This window comes from Podarcis bocagei, assembly GCF_964188305.1.
Source record: "Podarcis bocagei genome assembly, chromosome: 6".
Classification (NCBI taxonomy): Eukaryota; Metazoa; Chordata; class Lepidosauria; order Squamata; family Lacertidae; genus Podarcis; species Podarcis bocagei.
The window spans coordinates 65,738,077-65,755,039 of record NC_138130.1 but is presented as its reverse complement, the minus strand read 5'-3'; the positions used below and the strand labels follow the sequence as shown (position 1 = coordinate 65,755,039).

Sequence of the window (16,963 nt, the reverse complement as noted above, 5' to 3'; positions counted from 1 at the left end):
AGAAGCAATTAATAAAGGCCTGCAGCTCCACCCTGTTTCCCTCCCAGCAAGAATGATCTATGAACTTTTTCTCTGCCACCGCTTCTGATGGGGAAACAGTTGCCAGACTTAGTACTGATTGATTTGACTATTGGGACAGCAGCATCTGTTTATGGAAGAGAACAGGGAACTCTCCACCAAGCAGACTGTGATTGGAAACTGAGCAGCAGCTTCTTCTTCTGCCTCCTCCGTACAGCACATGACAGAGAGGGCCGTGGGCTGAAGAGAAAGGTGAAAGACCACCTGATGCAGCAAGGGGGCAGAATGCATCAATGAAGGTTTGGAATTGTAGAAGATTTGGGTGAGGGTTGCTAGAGGAGGTCAAGGGATCTACTATATGTGGGAAATAAAAAAAGGATAGCAAGTATGATAAAAATTGAAATAAAAACCTTCATGTGTATACATTTTGCAGTCTAAAGTTGCTTCACCTTTTTGTTAAGGCACCTTGTTTGACCTCATCAGAAAGAGGCAAAAGTTGGGCGAGGGTTCTGGTCAAATGGTAGGTTGAAGGAACAGAATCTTTCACATTCTGTATATCAGAAATGCTGCAGACACAGATCAGACTACTGTGAAACAATTTATTTTAAACTTAATACTGTGAAAGCAACCAATGTAGATATGCCAGTGCATAACTGATACACTGCAGTATTTTCAAAGTGTTCAAATGTTGGGCAACAAAGCCTAAAATCAGTTTGTACTAAAATGACTACACATTAATATTTGCTTTGGTTAATGGTTCAAATTATATGAGCAATAAATGTTAATAAGAATGATTATTGATTTAATTGGGATATAGTAAGTGTACATATGCATGGTAGGTATTCACTCACCATTTTCCGTTAGGAAGCTTTGGCTGCAATCAACACAGTAACATTCTTAATGCATGCAGTCCTGGTCCACATGGAAAAAGCCTGCAGCTTAACAAAAATGAGGTAGGAATCCAGTAGGATCCCTTCCTCACCTGAAAGCCATGTTATCTAGCAGCCCAATCCTATACATGTTTGTTTGTTCAATGGGCCTTTGTTTCAAGTAAGCATGCACAAGAGAGTAGCCAACATTTTCTAAGCAGTAATATTTGTAACTCTGCTTCAGAATACTATTCCTTTTTAGGCACTACCATGGGAAGGTACTTGCCCCTGGCATTACAATTTGGTATCATCATCTTCAGAAGCAACTGAGAGTGAAGAGGACGACGAGTTAGCCTAGAGAGAGAAAAAAAACAGTAAACAAGAAAGAAACGCTCCCAGCAGCAGTCTGATCTAGTCTAGAATATTGGCCCAGTTTGCACGAACAAGGAAATGTGCAAATTTCTGGCCTTGAGACAAACCAAGAGCAGGAAACCCAGAAAAAATGGCTTCAGGTGTAACACTCAGCCAAACCATAGCTTAGCTCTAAGGAGCGTAGCAGCAGCAGAGCTGGGGGAAGAGTGCTGAGGGCACAATCCCCCCCCCCCCAACTAGCACATTTGCTTGTTCACGCTAAGCCATGGTTTGGCTTAAAGTTATGTGCAAACCAGGTCAGAAGAAACAGCAATAACTGAGCATTATTAGCAGTATAACCACAAGGCTGAGTCATTCTGTGCTTTAAGTATAGTCTGAGCATAAGCCCAGCCATGCCATGTCCATAGTTGTTCTGGCCAAATCATAGGACCACTTATTTGCAACCTAGCCATATAAATTTGGAACAGAATACCAGTGATTTAGTTCACCGTATTTTTCGCTCCAAAAGACACACCAGACTATAAGAAGCACCTAGTTTTTAGAGGAGGAAAACAAGAAAAAAAAAATCTGAACGAAACAGTGGATGTATGATTTTTGTGGTTCATGCTGTGGCCACAGACATGTGATTTGACGGTGATTTTGGAGAATCCATGTGGATCCGTGCTTTGTAACCACGTTTTTGCGCCATTGCAGCCCCACGAAACAGTGGGTGCGTGATTTTTTGGTGCAGTCTATAGCCATGGACATGCTATGTGATCTGATGGTGAATTTGGGGTGACCCTATGCAAAACTCCTGAGGATCCGTGTGGATCCATGCTTTGTAACCACGTTTTTGCGCCATTGTGGGCCCACACAACAGTGTATGTGTGATTTTTTTTATATAGGCTGTAGCCATGGACATGCCATGTGATCTGATGGTAAATTTGGGGTGACCCAATGCAAAAATCCTGAGGATCCAAGGGCTTTTACCTCCCCCTCCCAGGCAGCCTCCTTTAGAGTCCCTTATCTCCCTCCCAATCCCTTGCCGATCAGCTGCTCAGCTGCTTCCTTTCAACACCCCCTTCCCTCTAGTTTGCCTTAGTGTCTTTTCCTTAGCGGGAGCAGTTTTTTGCTCCTCCCTTTCTTCTAATTTCTCTCCTCATTGCTTTAGTATTCCTGTCTCCTCTCCTTGCAAGTTTGCTGTCTTTACCTCCCCCGGCAGCCTCCTTTACCAGCAGCCTTATCTCCCTCCCGATCGCTTGCAGATCAGCGACTTTGTTTCAACACCCACTTCCCTCTTTCAAAAAAAAAAAGAAAAAAAAGAGAGCATGATCTGCTTTTTGCCCTGGGCAATTCGGCTCCAGGGACCACACTTTCGCTCCATAAGACACACAGACATTTCCCCTTACTTTTTAGGAAGAAAAAAGTGTGTCTTATGGAGTGCAAAATACGGTAGGTTTTTGCCCAAATAAGCAAACTTAGGACTGCAACCTTGAGCAGATCCCTTTCCTCAGCCTTTATAAATAAGGTAACTCACCCTCTCTCGTGGTTCTGGCAATGGTCCATCTGGCTCTGGGGCTTGTATCTCTGTGTAAGCAGGAGGGTCACTACTGCTGTCTGGTGGATCTGCCATGGGGGCAGTGACGGGCATATTCTGGGCCTTGAAGTACCGATAAGCTTCTTCCCCACATACTACTAGTTTCAGCTTGTTTCCACCATCATGGATTCTTGCCACGACATCGTCATAATCTTCGTTCTCCACGTTTGCACCATTGACTTCTATTAAGATGTCATCGATTTGCAGCCCTGCTCTTTCTGCTGGGCCACCCTCCTTTACCTGAAATTATATCGTATTAAAAAGCCAGGCATTTTATTGCTTGAGAGTGGGTGGGCAGAGTATGGTAAGGGGTAGTTCTGACCACTAAATTACTACAGGCTAGGAAGCTTTGTACATTGTGAAGATACAATTAATGAAATGCAATAGTTAAAAATAGTGAGATGGTATTTCCTTCCCAGGGAGTGTTGCCATTGCTTGCTGTGCTCACCAACTCCACTTACCTGCCAGCCTCTTTGCCAATACATTCCCCCATACCTGGCCAACCCCTACTCCCTTTACACCTCACCCACCCCTAGCCTGCCCCCTCCCAGCTCACCCCAACCTTCCTTTAAATATGACTACAGTGATTTTTAGCTGGGGGAGCTCTTCAGACAGCACTTTGCCAAAACTCACTCTGAAGCGCTACCCACCCTCTTTTAAGAACAGCTGTAGTGATGCTTCAGAGAGCGGTTTTTACTTTTATTTATTTTCACATGCGGATTTAGAGCATGGGAGTTTGAAAACAAAATCAATGGTCACATTCTTAGCTAGCAGGTGGCACAAAAGAAGTGGTAGCACAGAAATGGATAAGGTCCCGAGAGAAGGTTTGACGTGAAGTTAAAAAACTATGAGAATAAGACATTGCAAGATTTGGATGGAATTCAAGTGAATGTCAAAGAAATAATTGGCTGTCGATTTCTGGTGGCAATTCGTGAAACATCAAGATACTGTGCAATGCACAGCTTTGGGGTTTCATATGCTTGCAGCTGCTTACTGTGGCATGAAAAATGGATAGAATGCTGTCAATAGATCAGTGGTGAGAAAAAAAATCTGGGGCTTAACAGTACTGAGTAACAATGTGATTTAAACAGTTATGGAATGGAGGAAATAATACAAATTGCTTAGAAAACTTTGATTCCTTGTATTCTTTATCAGAATTTGCATCATAAAAGAATTGGCGTTGATGTCTAACCTAAGCATGATGTAATATATGCACAGAATGGGTGACTTTTTGCTATAACTGTAATTATATAAATTTAAATAATTTTTAAAAGCTTCTTTCAACTCTTAATATTGTGCATGAGTCTTTCATGCTCCTCCTTGTGGCCCATGCAGCAGCAAAAATTGGGGTGGGTAATGTGCAAGTCTGGGGCAAGGCTAGACTGAAAGTGGTCCCTGCATTGTGCACCTCTGGAGCTGAAGGGTTGGGCAACTGCTGCTCATATTAGGCATCATGTTTATTTCACCAGCATATGGATTAAATGAATACCTCTTTGATGAACTGGCCAGGCAAACCTTTGATGGCGTTCAAACGGAAGCCAAAGCCACTGGGACCCTTTACTAGATAGCAGAGTCTGGGCTTGTGATGCTCTTTCGCCGTATGACATGTTGGCACTTCAGCCTCACATGGAGATTGCACCGGTGTTGTGTGATAGTAGAGGCATGGGGATATCTTAGCCTTAGTAACCAAAAGGAAAAAAAAGCATTTATTGCAAAATACACATTGCTACCAAACACCGCGTGACGATAAAACCTCCCTCACACATTTTGGGATATAAAGAGCAATATTTGCCACTAAATATTTGCAAATCTCTTGCTTCTCTCTTCTGTAATAGCAGATGACACATTCAGTCCCTCCTTTCCTCCGTTCCCTATATCCTATCAATTTATAAGCACACCGAAGAGAATGATGCAGGAACTTGTGTGGGTGGAATAAACTGCCTCTATGACATTTTGACCCTCCCAACTGTTGAAGAAAGAGCGAACATTTTACTCTGCTTTGAGTCATGTCATTAAATACTTTATATCTATCCCCCCTCAAAAAAACACACAAATAGCCTCCAACAATTTATAACATAAGCAAAGTAATATAAATGCATTTATACCTACTTGGTGCCTATATGTTCAGCTGGCAATATTCCATGCATTTTTCAAAAATCGAAAGTTTGCATACAGATAATCAGAATTCCTCACCAGGAAAAGAGGAGCTGGTATATATTTGCTAATTTGGTATGAGTCATTTTGCCAAAAGGGGAGGGAAAATATAGCAATGTAGGAAGTTCCACACCCTGCCAAGCCTTCTCAGCTTCCACCTGTGGCTTCTGAATCTCCGCCAGACTTTCAGGCTAATCCTTCCAACGTAGAAACTTGCTTATAAAAAGAATTAAAGTTGGCATTCTCTTCATATGCAAGTAATTTCTATGCTTGCACTATGTAACTACAGATAGCTGCAGCCATCTGGTTACCCCCATCGTTTTGCTTATCATGTGACTTCCAAGTTAGTTGTGCTTGTGCGCAAGTGTGTCTGTTACCATTTTGTACATGGCGTCGGTTTCGTCATCCACCACCAGCAGCACAGTTTTTTCACGAGACTTCCTGATCTTCTCCACAACAGCCTCGTGGTCCAGTGCTTCAACCGACTCTCCATTGACAGCCACCAGGATGTCATTGTCCTTGAGACCAACTTCGGCCGCAGGGCTGCCAGAATCAATGTCCTTAATTAAGTGACCTGTACACAAAAATAAGAAAGGCCTGATACTTGGTAAAGTGCCTTAGTGGGTTTTCGTTTAAGACCATACCTGTGGCTTAGGGCTTTTAATGTTGTTTGACTACCTCACAGAATGCTGCCTTCTCAAGAAGTGCGATTTACACTAGCAGCCAAATGGCACTGCAGCATTTTCCAGGCGAAGGAGAGAAATTGATTGGGCTCCAGATTTCTCAGATCCGAATTCTGTTTGATTATGAACTCAGGAAAATCATTTTCTATTAAGAACATTAGATGATCCAGGCTGGATTAGACTAAATAAATAATGCTCTATCCCCACCTGCCATTTTTAAGATGACAGCATAAAGCACATCTGTTCACACAGTCATATGGGGGGGGGGTGTCTAGCAGTTATTTTTGCTGCTGCTGCTGAATTACCTTTTGTTGAATGAAGGTGATTGTTTATATATTTATTAAATTTGTATACCACCCTTCATCTGTAGACCTCAGGGCAGTTAACAGCATAAAATTACAAGAGAAAAAACACAAAATACATAATAAAAACAAGAAAACAACAACAACAAACAAATAACCCCTCCCTCCCTACGAGCACATTTAAAAGGATATAGGACGTTAGTCAAAGGCCTGGTTGAAGAAGAATATTTTTGCCTGATATATAAATGTGTATTCCACAAATGGAGAGCCGTGGCACAAATGCGATTTTTAATGAATTTTATAATTTTTCATAGAATCATAGAGTTGGATTAGACCACAAGGGCCATCGAGTCCAACCCCCTGCCAAGCATTAAACACCATCAGAGCACTCCTGACATATGGTTGTCAAGCCTCTGCTTAAAGACCTCCAAAGTAGGAGACTCCACCACACTCCTTGGCAGCAAATTCCACTGTCGAACAGCTCTTACTGTCAGGAAGTTCTTCCTAATGTTTAGGTGGAATCTTCTTTCTTGTAGTTTGGATCCATTGCTCCGTGTCCGCTTCTCTGGAGCAGCAGAAAACAACCTTTCTCCCTCCTCCATATGACATCCTTTTATATATTTGAACATGGCTATCATATCACCCCTTAACCTCCTCTTCTCCAGGCTAAACATGCCCAGCTCCCTTAGCCGTTCCTCATAAGGCATCGTTTCCAGGCCTTTGACCATTTTGGTTGCCCTCCTCTGGACACGTTCCAGTTTGTCAGTGTCCTTCTTGAACTGTGGTGCCCAGAACTGGACACAGTACTCCAGGTGAGGTCTGACCAGAGCAGAATACAGTGGCACTATTACTTCCCCTGATCTAGATGCTATACTCCTATTGATGCAGCCCAGAACTGCATTGGCTTTTTTAGCTGCCGCGTCGCACTGTTGGCACGTATTAATCACACTTGTATGGGATAAGGTGTTTCATAAATGTTATAAGATATATAGATAGATAGATCATACCTTTACCATTCTGTTCCATTCTCAGGTAGAATCCATAACCATTTTTTCCTTTTGCAAGCTCCAGCCTTCGGGGTTTGTGGGGTAATAATTTCAAACTTGCCATTTCTCTCCTCAGCTGCATGTTCTGGCTCTTGTAATACTGATCAGTTTCTTTATTTGACACCAGAAACACAAGTCGATTTCCAGACCTCCTCACCTGGGAACGCAGACATACAATGCTTAGAGGTAGTACTTCAGCCATGTCAAACAGTGGGACAGGGCTGAGGAGCATTTTATATGCAAAGTGCTGATGTGGATGAGGTGACCTTGGAAATCTCTAGTCAGCACAAAACATCTTTTCTAATGGCATTTTCATAAGTGAGGCTTAAATTGTTCTGAACTGCATTTATGAATCCTACAGTGTCTGGAGTGTATGTTTGATTGCTCTTCCACATTCAGACATGCCCCAACTATTTATTCACTTTGGATCTGAGTACTTAACACTAACACAAATTTTTCAGCACTAGATCTACTACTTATGCAACTTGAGTGGAAGGCATGACAGTAGACAGCTAGACACCAGTCACTCAGCCCTGTGGATGGGCTGGGCTGGGGAAACTATTAGAAATAAGTTTTAGCTGTTAAATACTTTAGAGGCTATGCAATAAGCCTTGCCTAAAAGCTCTGTTCACACATTACTCACATGGGAAGCACATAGGTATAGGCAGAGGTAAAGGACCCCTGGACAGTTACGTCCAGTCAAAGGCGACTATGGGGTTGCAGCGCTCATCTTGCTTTCAGGCTGAGGGAGCTGGCATTTGTCCACAGACAGCTTTCTGGGTCATGTGGCCAGCATGACTAAACCGTTACTGGCACAACAGGACACCGTGACAGAAGCCAGAGCGCATGGAAACACCGTTTACCTTCCCACCACAGCGGTACCTATTTATCTACATGCACTGGTGTGCTTTCGAACTGCTAGGTTGGCAGGAGCTGGGTCAGAGCAATGGGAGCACACTCTGTCGCGGGGATTCGAACCACTTACCTTCTAATCGGCAAGCCCAAGAGGCTCAGTGGTTTAGACCACAGCGCCACCCGCAGAGGTGGGAAATCTTTTGGGGCCAACTTTAACAGATGGCCAAGGCAACCCACCTGTCAATCACCTGTCATGCTTAATGAAACTCGGTGGTAGAGCATCTGCTTTGCATGCAGGAGGTCCCAGGTTCAATGTCTGGCATCTCCAGGTAGGACAGGCCTGAAACCCTGAAGAGCAACTGCCAGTGAATATAGATAATTCCAAGTAATATGGAGCAACGGTCTGACTTTGGCAGCTTACGTTCCTATGCTTAAGCAGACAGATACATACAGTGGTACCTCGGGTTACAGACACTTCAGGTTACAGACGCTTCAGGTTACAGACTCTGCTAACCCAGAAATAGTACCTCGGGTTAAGAACTTTGCTTCAGGATGAGAACAGAAATTGCGCAGCGGCAGCAGCGGGAGGCCCATTAGCTAAAGTGGTGCTTCAGGTTGAGAACAGTTTCAGGTTAAGAACGGACCTCCAGAATGAATTAAGTTCTTAACCTGAGGTACCACTGTACTGTGATGAGTTAACACTGGGGAAATGGTTGCCTGCATTCATTCAGGACCACAATCTTAGATCTGTGGGGGGAAACCTAACCAACGATTGAGGAACAGGGTGGAGGCTGAGGTCTTGAGGTTTAGGCTTGGAGATACCTTCTCAACTACTTCCTCATGAGTGTCGTTTTCCACATTCTCTCCATTGATTTCGATCAGGCGGTCATTGGGCTGCACTCCGGCCAATGCAGCTGGTCCTTGCGGGGCCAAATCTATAATGAACAATCCCTTGTGACCTGGAATAGACAGAACCAGGACAGATCTAAATAACTCGCCATGTTCTGTGTTACTCAGCAATGGCATAACAATAGGAGCCCTGTAGACTTGAGACGTTTTGTTCAAGGAACATATGAAATGGCAGTAAACTTGTGATCCAACTGGAAATAACCATGTCTGCTTTCTATGCCCCAGGAATTCAAGAGGGAAGCCATTCACTCTCTGAAGCCCAACCTTTCTTTATGCCATGTTCAATACTGCCATGGGGAAGATTATTATACTTGTTTATGCTGGTTGATGATTGCCACCAGCAAGAATAGTTGCTTATTAAATACTACTTGTTTTCCCATTGTTTATTAGCACCTGGCTTATGATTGTATTGCCAAATGTAAGTGCTTCCTGTCTTGAAAGGAATAAGTCTTGGGCAGTTACAAAATGTCCCAGTGACTGCCAGCATGAAACATGGTAAAAATACCTAGATAGAGATCTTTCTTTATACCCTTGCATATAATTTTTAAGAGTTGTGACAAAAAGCAGATATATTGCATCCACCTCAGTTCTCTTGCTGTTATTGTGGAAGACACTTTCATTGCCAAGTACTTGCAGTCATATTATATTATTATTATTAGTTGTTGTTATTATTCCACATTACCTGAGATTTTCAGAAGGTAAAATTTTGTTTTCCAAAAACAGCTTCATCAAATGTAGACTTACCAAGCTAAATGTTGTCCAGTCACAAAAAGATTTGTATTTCTCACACCCAAAAACATAATTTTAAGACCCCTCACTGAAGAAATTTGCCAAAATTAATTTTCACCCCCTAGAATGCTACACTCTGCTGCCACACATCTCATTTCAATGGAAAAACACTCAGATGCTGTGTGATGTGTGAATCAGCTGTAGGGGGAAAATGTATGTGCTAGCCTGTCCCTGTAGCTGAAATGTTTCCAACCAAAGCCTTTATATTTCCAGAAGGTTTGTGCTGTTCCTTCTGGCACTTCAGCAGAGTTTCAGAATAATTCGAATACCTTTTCATATCATTACCATGATAACTCACAATCCAAATAATGGTCTTCAACAAAGGGCTTGGGAACATGTGCTTTATATGAAAGCAACATAAAGAAATTGTATTGAAATACCAAGCCCACCGCCACCTCCAGAATGCATACAATGCATATTATATAATGCTACATGTGCATTGTCTATGCTTATTGTTCTCACCTTCCGTTGTCTTCAGAGAGAAGCCATAGCTGTTTTTTTCTTTCACCAGATAGCAGAGGCGGGGATGTGTAACTGGGCCAGGTTCTCCATTTGTCACAACTGAAGTGTTTTCTGCTTGCTGCTGGACTGGTAATGTCTGACCCAACTCTTCAAAATTGACCCCTTCCTTATGTGCATCTTCATAAGATTTTTCATCCAAAACAAGGAATGATACAGAGTCCACACTTTCCCTAACTAAATCAGCCACCTGTATGGGGCAGAACGAGCGTTTCAGTAGTAATCACAGGTAGGAGTCAAATAGCTCATCTAGGTATTTCCTGTTGCCTTGTACAAGAGGAGACCTACTGACAAAGGAGACTGAAGGATACATGCAATACATATTGGGGACAAAATACAGTAGTCACAATCCAGGAATCCCATAAGGGGATGCCCATGCTGGAGGGGGGAAACAGAAAACGTTTGGTGTAGCAAATCTCTAATGATATATCTACACTACGGATAGAAATGGGTTTAATAGTCAATTCCTCTCTAGGAAACTGGAGTGCTGTGAGTGGAGACCTGCAAGTTATATATGCCCAAAGGTTTCAGCCCTATGCACATGGGTTACCCAGGAGTAAATCTTATTAAATGTAATGGGACAAACATGCCACAGGGAGCAGTTCAGTCTGTATAAACTGCTTGCCAGTTAAGGCTGCTCTCAATATTAAAAGGCCCTGCTGCATGTTTCATGAAAAGAGAGGTTTCCTATGGCTAGAAGCATGGCCTTTTTAGTCATGGCCCTGGGGCTAAGTCCTGAGGGCCACATTCACCCTTGGCTAACCCCTCAGAGGCCACATGTCCACGATGGGTGTGACTAAAAGTTGGTGGAGCTATCCCATACTCTCATACTCCCCCCTTTTTTGATGTCACCCAAACTGGTAGGATCTTAGGTGGGCAGAAAAATTGCTGGAGGGGCCAGATCAGGCCACCGACCTGCAGGTTAGCCACCCCTGGGCTAAGGAGTCATGTCCCTCATCGTAGTTAGCTCAGTCGGTTAGAGCATGGTGCTGATAATGCCAAGGTTTCAGGTTCGATACCCATATGGGATAGCTGCATTGCAGGGGGTTGGACTAGATGATCCTTGGGTCCCTCTTCCAACACTACGATTCTATGATTTAGAAATGCCTTTGGGAACTGCCAGACTTTTAACAGAGGAGACGGGCAATTGCTGAATAATATTGCTGCTGCACATGATCAAGGTGGTGGTGCTGATGGTTGTTTTATCAGTTTAAATCAATGTAAGGCACCCTGAGCTTTTTGAAAAGGTAAAGATTTTAAATTGATGAGTCTGGGATCAGGCCGCATGATGTACCAATATTTCCTGTTTGTCTGGCAGCAGAAAGGGCCCCCAAATGAAATTGTTCTATACCGTTCCATGATCTTCTTTGTCTACAAAAATCCCATTGACCCTCAGGACTCTGTCTCCATCTTTCAGGCCAGCCTTCTCAGCTGGACTCCCCTTTGCCACATTCCGGATCAGGTGCCCTGTTTTATATTTCTCAAGGCGCAGACAGAATCCATAGTTCTCTGCCTCTTTTCTGGTCAGTTTGCATTCCCTGGGCCGAAGAGGAGACATCATTTCTGTCACAAGGGATAAAAATAAATAAATATTACTCTGTTGGCAAAGATTCTCATGGAAGGAAAAAGAGCCTTGTTTAAGGAAAACTAGTCCAGTGAAATGAGCCAAAGAAGATGCTCATAAAAAGAACCAGGACAATTATAGAAATACAGAGAGAATTCCAGGTTTTGATTTTTTTGTGGGGACAGAGAAGAAGATACTGATTAATCTGGATTATTTTTCTCTGAGAGATAAACTGATGCCCTGATTATTCATAGCACTTTAGCAAAGTTTTTCTTTGAAAATACTATGTAGACACCACACATTACTAGAATAAAAGACACAAGCTACTCATTAATGATTTTTTAAAATTGTTTGTCATTCCCTCTCATTTTCACATAGCAACTCACACTTGGTTCAGGCCTCTTGTACAGTACAAACACATATTGACTGAATCACCAACTAGCCAAGGCTATCACAGGGTTGGTGAGGACCACAGCATCTCTTACAGTGACAGCTTAGTTCCCTCATTATGTGTGTGTCCAAGGGGCAGTGGGGCCATGCCACTGATCCTGCTTTCAAAGCCACATGGCATCTCTCAGCTGTACTCCTGATGTCCACATGCTAGTCATGGATGTCTTTAGTGGGGAAGCCTATGCATGTTGTCTTTCCCCCTGCAGATAACTATAGATAACACACAGAAATTGGGGATAGTGTGCAGCATATTCAGCAGAGCCAGCAGTATGAGCCCAGTGTGAGAAAGCAAATCTTAGGCATATGATGAAGTATGGTAAAAGAAAGCATAGAATTCATAGGCAGGATTCCACAAATCTGGTCGCCAGAACAAATGAATGGCAACCATCCCTCCATCCAGCGTATAGCACAAAAAATCCTCTCTCTTTTCCCGGAGTTCCTATACAGTAAACTGAAGAGGGGTTGAGAAAAGAGGCCTTTGAACTGTTGTTTGGAAAAGGTAAGAAATAACAGGAGTCTCTCATGCATGCTGCTTGCAGGTTTATTTATAGTAAAATGCACATTCCTTTCTAGGCAAAAATGCCTACTTCAAGGCAGCTTATCGTGTTTTATCTTAACACATTGTACTTAAATAAAATGGAATAAAAAATTAACCAGCAAGAATAAAAACAGAAGGGGGGAAACAACCATGGGAAATACACCTACTCAAATAACACATTTTTCAGTGGCCTCTTAAAAGCAGGCAATGAGCGGGGCAGCCGGATGAAGCTCCCTGGGGCAAATGCTTCATAATCCAGATGCCACAGCGGAGAAGACTCTCTCTCTTTTTCTTACTGACTACACTTCTGTTAGAAGGAGTTGAGGGGACAACCAGAAATGGAGCAATATTCTCATTGGGCTCAGGTGGGAGATCTCAGAGGAGAGATGAGCTCTAATTCTATTTGAGGTAAGGGCAAAACCTCTTTACAAAGCCCAGTGCTAAGTGAAAGACTAAGTTCTCTGCCTGAGTCCTCCCACTGTGCAAGGGCAAGGGGTAGGTGGTAACCACAAATAATTGTTGGCTAATAAGCTAAGTTAAATTCTGCTGAACCTGTTCCCCACTCCAGAGGAGCAGGGCAGCTTAGTAATGATGCTGCAGTTCCAGTGCTCTGTAATAATTGTGTACTTTGCTCACCTCTGCTTTGCTGGTAGTATACTATAATCTAGATGATGTAGTTAATATGTAAAGAGATGATGGTTAATGAGTGGAAGATTGGACTAAGTGGCATTCTGCTTCCCTGCACGTATTATTCTTGTCATTCTAATTACCACTGAACAGCTGATTCCCTGGCTCCCTAGTCATATTATTTAATAAAACGAATACCTGTATTTTTTTATATAAAAAAGCTCCAACCACAAACTAGCAGTTCTAGCTTAATACAAGCCCACTTGCTGGACAAGTACTATCTATAGGGTCTTCCTATGTTGTGTTGAAGGTGGGAGTAGGATCACCCCATGGGTCCCACCTCTGCCCTCTACAAATGTTCATCATAACCTGTGCGAGAGCCCAAATGTGATCAGGAACAGAATAGACAGGGCCCTGTAATGCAAGCAAGCTCATTTACAGGTGTGCATAGGCTAGGAAGCCAGCAAGCATGATCCCACTCCCCTATGATCTATGCAGTGTCAGCATAATGTGTGCTTATTCCTTATTTTCATAGCTAATTTACAATGAAAGAAAAGGGGCACACACTTTTAATAAACATAGTGTAATCAAATTTGAGAAACTCTAAACAAATAAATAAAATTTCAGCATGTGGAATCAGATGGATTCCTGTGATTCTTATCATTTGTGTATATATTACACACAAGTTTCTAGCTCTCAGAGTTACATGAAAGTGATAAGGCAGGAACCTTGACCCAAAATCTAGCAATCATTTTTTTAAAAACACACTACAAAATTGGAAGGAGAGGAGTCAGGGAAAAAACTTACCTGCTTGTGTAGTTTGCCCTCAGAATTTCCTTCTGCAGTCTCTCATGCTGCTGTACCAGTATGCACAGCTACATTTCAAATGAACAAAGGTTGATTTAAAAGATGATTTATTTAACAGGCTTCTTTGCATTTGTTCGCCTTCTTGATAACCAATCTTTTCTCCACCCCCACACCTCTCAGCTGAGCAGCATTGGGCTTTCCTCAGAAACTTTGGATTCCTCCTTAGTAATGCATCACAGGTGCCAAGATTCTCACATGGACCGCAGCCAAGAGCAGCCACGTGTCTCACTCTGAATTAAAAGGACAGCCCAAGTCCGAATTAAAAGAGCCCTAATGGAGAACAGGGGCCTTGAAGTTGCACATCAATGTTCAGCACTGGGATAGGAGCTGCAGCAGGCACAGCAGTTCAGAATGTCCCCCACTATAAGATTTTTATTGTACTTTAAATTATTGTAGGTCTCTTTGAATTTGCATCTACACATATCAACTAGCACATGGATAGGCAAACTAAGGCCCCCGATCCAGCCCAATTGCCTTCTAAATCCAGCCTGCAGACAGTCCAGGAATCAGCGTGTTTTTACATGAGTATAATGTGTACTTTTTAAAAAAATGCATCTCTGGGTTATTTGTGGGGCATAGGTATTTGTTCATCCCCCCCCCAAAAAAATATAGTCGGGGCCCCCTCACAAGGTCTGAGGGACAGTGGACCACCCCCTGCTGAAAAACTTTGCTGACCCCTGACCTAGCACATGCAAATATGCTGTCATCTTTCATCCTGTGTTTTTTTTTTTTTGGGGGGGGGGGTTGATGCGGGCCTGCCCTATCTATGGTTGACACCCACCCTTCCTGTTCCCTCCCAGAGCTGAGCGGGACCAGGGATACTCCATTATGGACCTAAGACTTATGCAGAACTGGTCTTGCAGCAAAGTAATTCATCAAAAGCATCTCATATAAAAAAAGGATGCAGACAAAACGCAACCTGGCAATTTCATCAGGGCTGAAGAATCCAAGGCCCCGGCCTACTCAGTCATGACACTGTATCTTTACTCCCTCTTTGCAGATCAAAGTATACCCCCCAAAAGGGTAGGCCACATTTGATCTCAGATATCTAGAAATAATCACACAATAGCATGGCATTTGGCTCTCCCACAATAAGAGCACCAATATGCATTCATAAGATCAGCTTTTCGTTCGCACGCTCAATCATATTTTGAAATGCTGAATATAATAAAATGAGATACCCCATACCTTGCCAGAGTGAGGCCTCTGTGGTCTCTTAACCGGGGAGCTGATATCTGGCTCCAGGACCATAGCACTGCTTGGATGAATCCACACCCACTCTCGGTCCCTTTTCCAGCAAAGCTACTGACCTAATTCCCATGAAGCACCTGTAAACCTTTAGGGCTTATCCAACGCAGACTTAAACTGGCTTAGTGGTGATTTCCTCTCGCCAGGGAACCTGGGAGGAATCGTTCTGCAAGAAAAAAGCAAGGGATCTCTAACCCAGAAAAGAGAACCAAAGGAGTTCTTAAGTTCTGCCTTCAGGTAGTTGTCTCTGTAATTCCAATCACTATGCCACTAACAGAATTATTAGCCCTACAATCTCCAGGATCCTTGGGGAGAAATGAAACTGGTTAAGATGATATAAAACCTATATGCAATAGATTTGGAGTGCAGAGATGCCCTTCGTTTCTGCTGCAGGCTGGAAGAGGGCAGGGGAAGTACTGGCTTGCTTAACGCCATGAAAGTACAGAGTGCTCTGACAGACAGTGTTGTAAAAACGGAATGAAAAGAAATCACCATTAAGTGCTGCAGAGTGATAAACAAGGCACAGGCAGTAATAGCACAGAGCAGTTATTAAAATCTTCCTACTAGGTTAGGCTCATAAGATCAAGGAAATTTAAGCATTGCCAACTTCTTCAGAGATTTCTAAGGAGGGGCTGTGGAAAAGTCAGTTTAGAATGCTTTGAGATTACAATCTGTTTTGCTAATCCTGGAAATTTACCTGCCTATTTTGTTCCCCACACTCTGAAACCTAGGCTGTGTGCATACCCCATGCATTTAAAGCCTATGTTGCCCCCCCCTACAAAAACTCGAATATTGGGAGTTGTAGTTTGTTAAGGGTGTTGGAAAATTCAGGGGGTGTGTGTGTGTGTGTGTGTGTGTGTGTGTGTGTGTGTGTGAACTACAGTTCTCATGTGCTTCAAATGTGGTGTAAATTATTTATTTCACAAAATTTATGTGCCACTTCATTGTGAAAAGCCTCAAAGTGGTTTACAAAAAGAATAAAGTTATCAATAAAATCAACTGCTTAAAACATTCAAAAAAATTTAAAATCAGTGATAAACACAGATTAAAACACACATTAATATTCCACATCTGGTAGGCTAGTCTAAATCAGAGGTCTTTCTTCACGTGCCATCTACATGGCTTTTTAAACTGTTACAGAATCATAGAATTGTGTTGGGTGGTAACCCTGAAGGTCATCCAATCCAACCCCCTGCAATACAGGAACATCTTACTAAAGCATCCATGACAGATGATCATCCAACCTCTGCTTAAAGGTATTGCTTTGTTTATTATTATTATCGTTATGGGTTTGCAGGAGGCAAAGATCCCCTAAAACTTCTGGGTACCACTAATTTCTAGAGTTAGTAAATGTAATAATAATAATAATAATAATAATAATAATAATAATAATAATAATAATAATAATAATATATTTCTACCCCACCCATCTGGCTGGGTTTCTCCAGCCACTCTGGGCGGCTTCCAACATAAGCTTAAAAATACATTAAAACATCAATCATTAAAAACTTCCCTAAACAGAGCTGCCTTCAGATGTCTTCAAAGTGTCAGATAGTTGTTTACTTCCTTGACATCTG

The 16,963-nt window shown here is 42.6% G+C and overlaps 1 protein-coding gene across 2 annotated transcripts; it reads right to left on the bottom strand.

The window, feature by feature from the left end:
• Positions 1–597: 597 nt before the first annotated feature.
• PDZK1 (PDZ domain containing 1) lies at positions 598–15,513 on the bottom strand. Of its 2 annotated transcripts, XM_081199651.1 has the most exons (10): positions 15,327–15,513; positions 14,079–14,137; positions 11,444–11,655; positions 10,036–10,282; positions 8,698–8,834; positions 6,982–7,177; positions 5,367–5,563; positions 4,325–4,513; positions 2,776–3,075; positions 598–1,241 (listed from the first exon to the last, which is right to left on the bottom strand). In XM_081199651.1, the coding sequence occupies exons 3-10, from the start codon at positions 11,651–11,653 to the stop codon at positions 1,182–1,184; spliced, it is 1,536 nt and encodes a 511-aa protein (XP_081055777.1). In that variant the 5' UTR covers positions 11,654–11,655; positions 14,079–14,137; positions 15,327–15,513; the 3' UTR covers positions 598–1,181. The 2 variants fall into 2 exon arrangements, with proteins under 2 accessions (XP_081055777.1, XP_081055778.1); XM_081199652.1 differs by lacking the exon at positions 15,327–15,513 and having other exon boundaries at positions 14,079–14,146.
• Between the last annotated feature and the right edge of the window lie 1,450 nt (positions 15,514–16,963).

Excerpts from the sequence above, each read along its gene's own strand:
- PDZK1 (XM_081199651.1), bottom strand. The coding sequence starts at position 11,653 with ATGATGTCTCCTCTTCGGCCCAGGGAATGCAAACTGACCAGAAAAGAG. Across the intron at positions 5,564-6,981 it reads AATGGAACAGAATGGTAAAG|GTCACTTAATTAAGGACATT; the intron begins GTATGATCTATC and ends TTTTGTGTACAG. Across the intron at positions 1,242-2,775 it reads TGCCAGAACCACGAGAGAGG|GCTAACTCGTCGTCCTCTTC; the intron begins GTGAGTTACCTT and ends TTCTCTCTCTAG.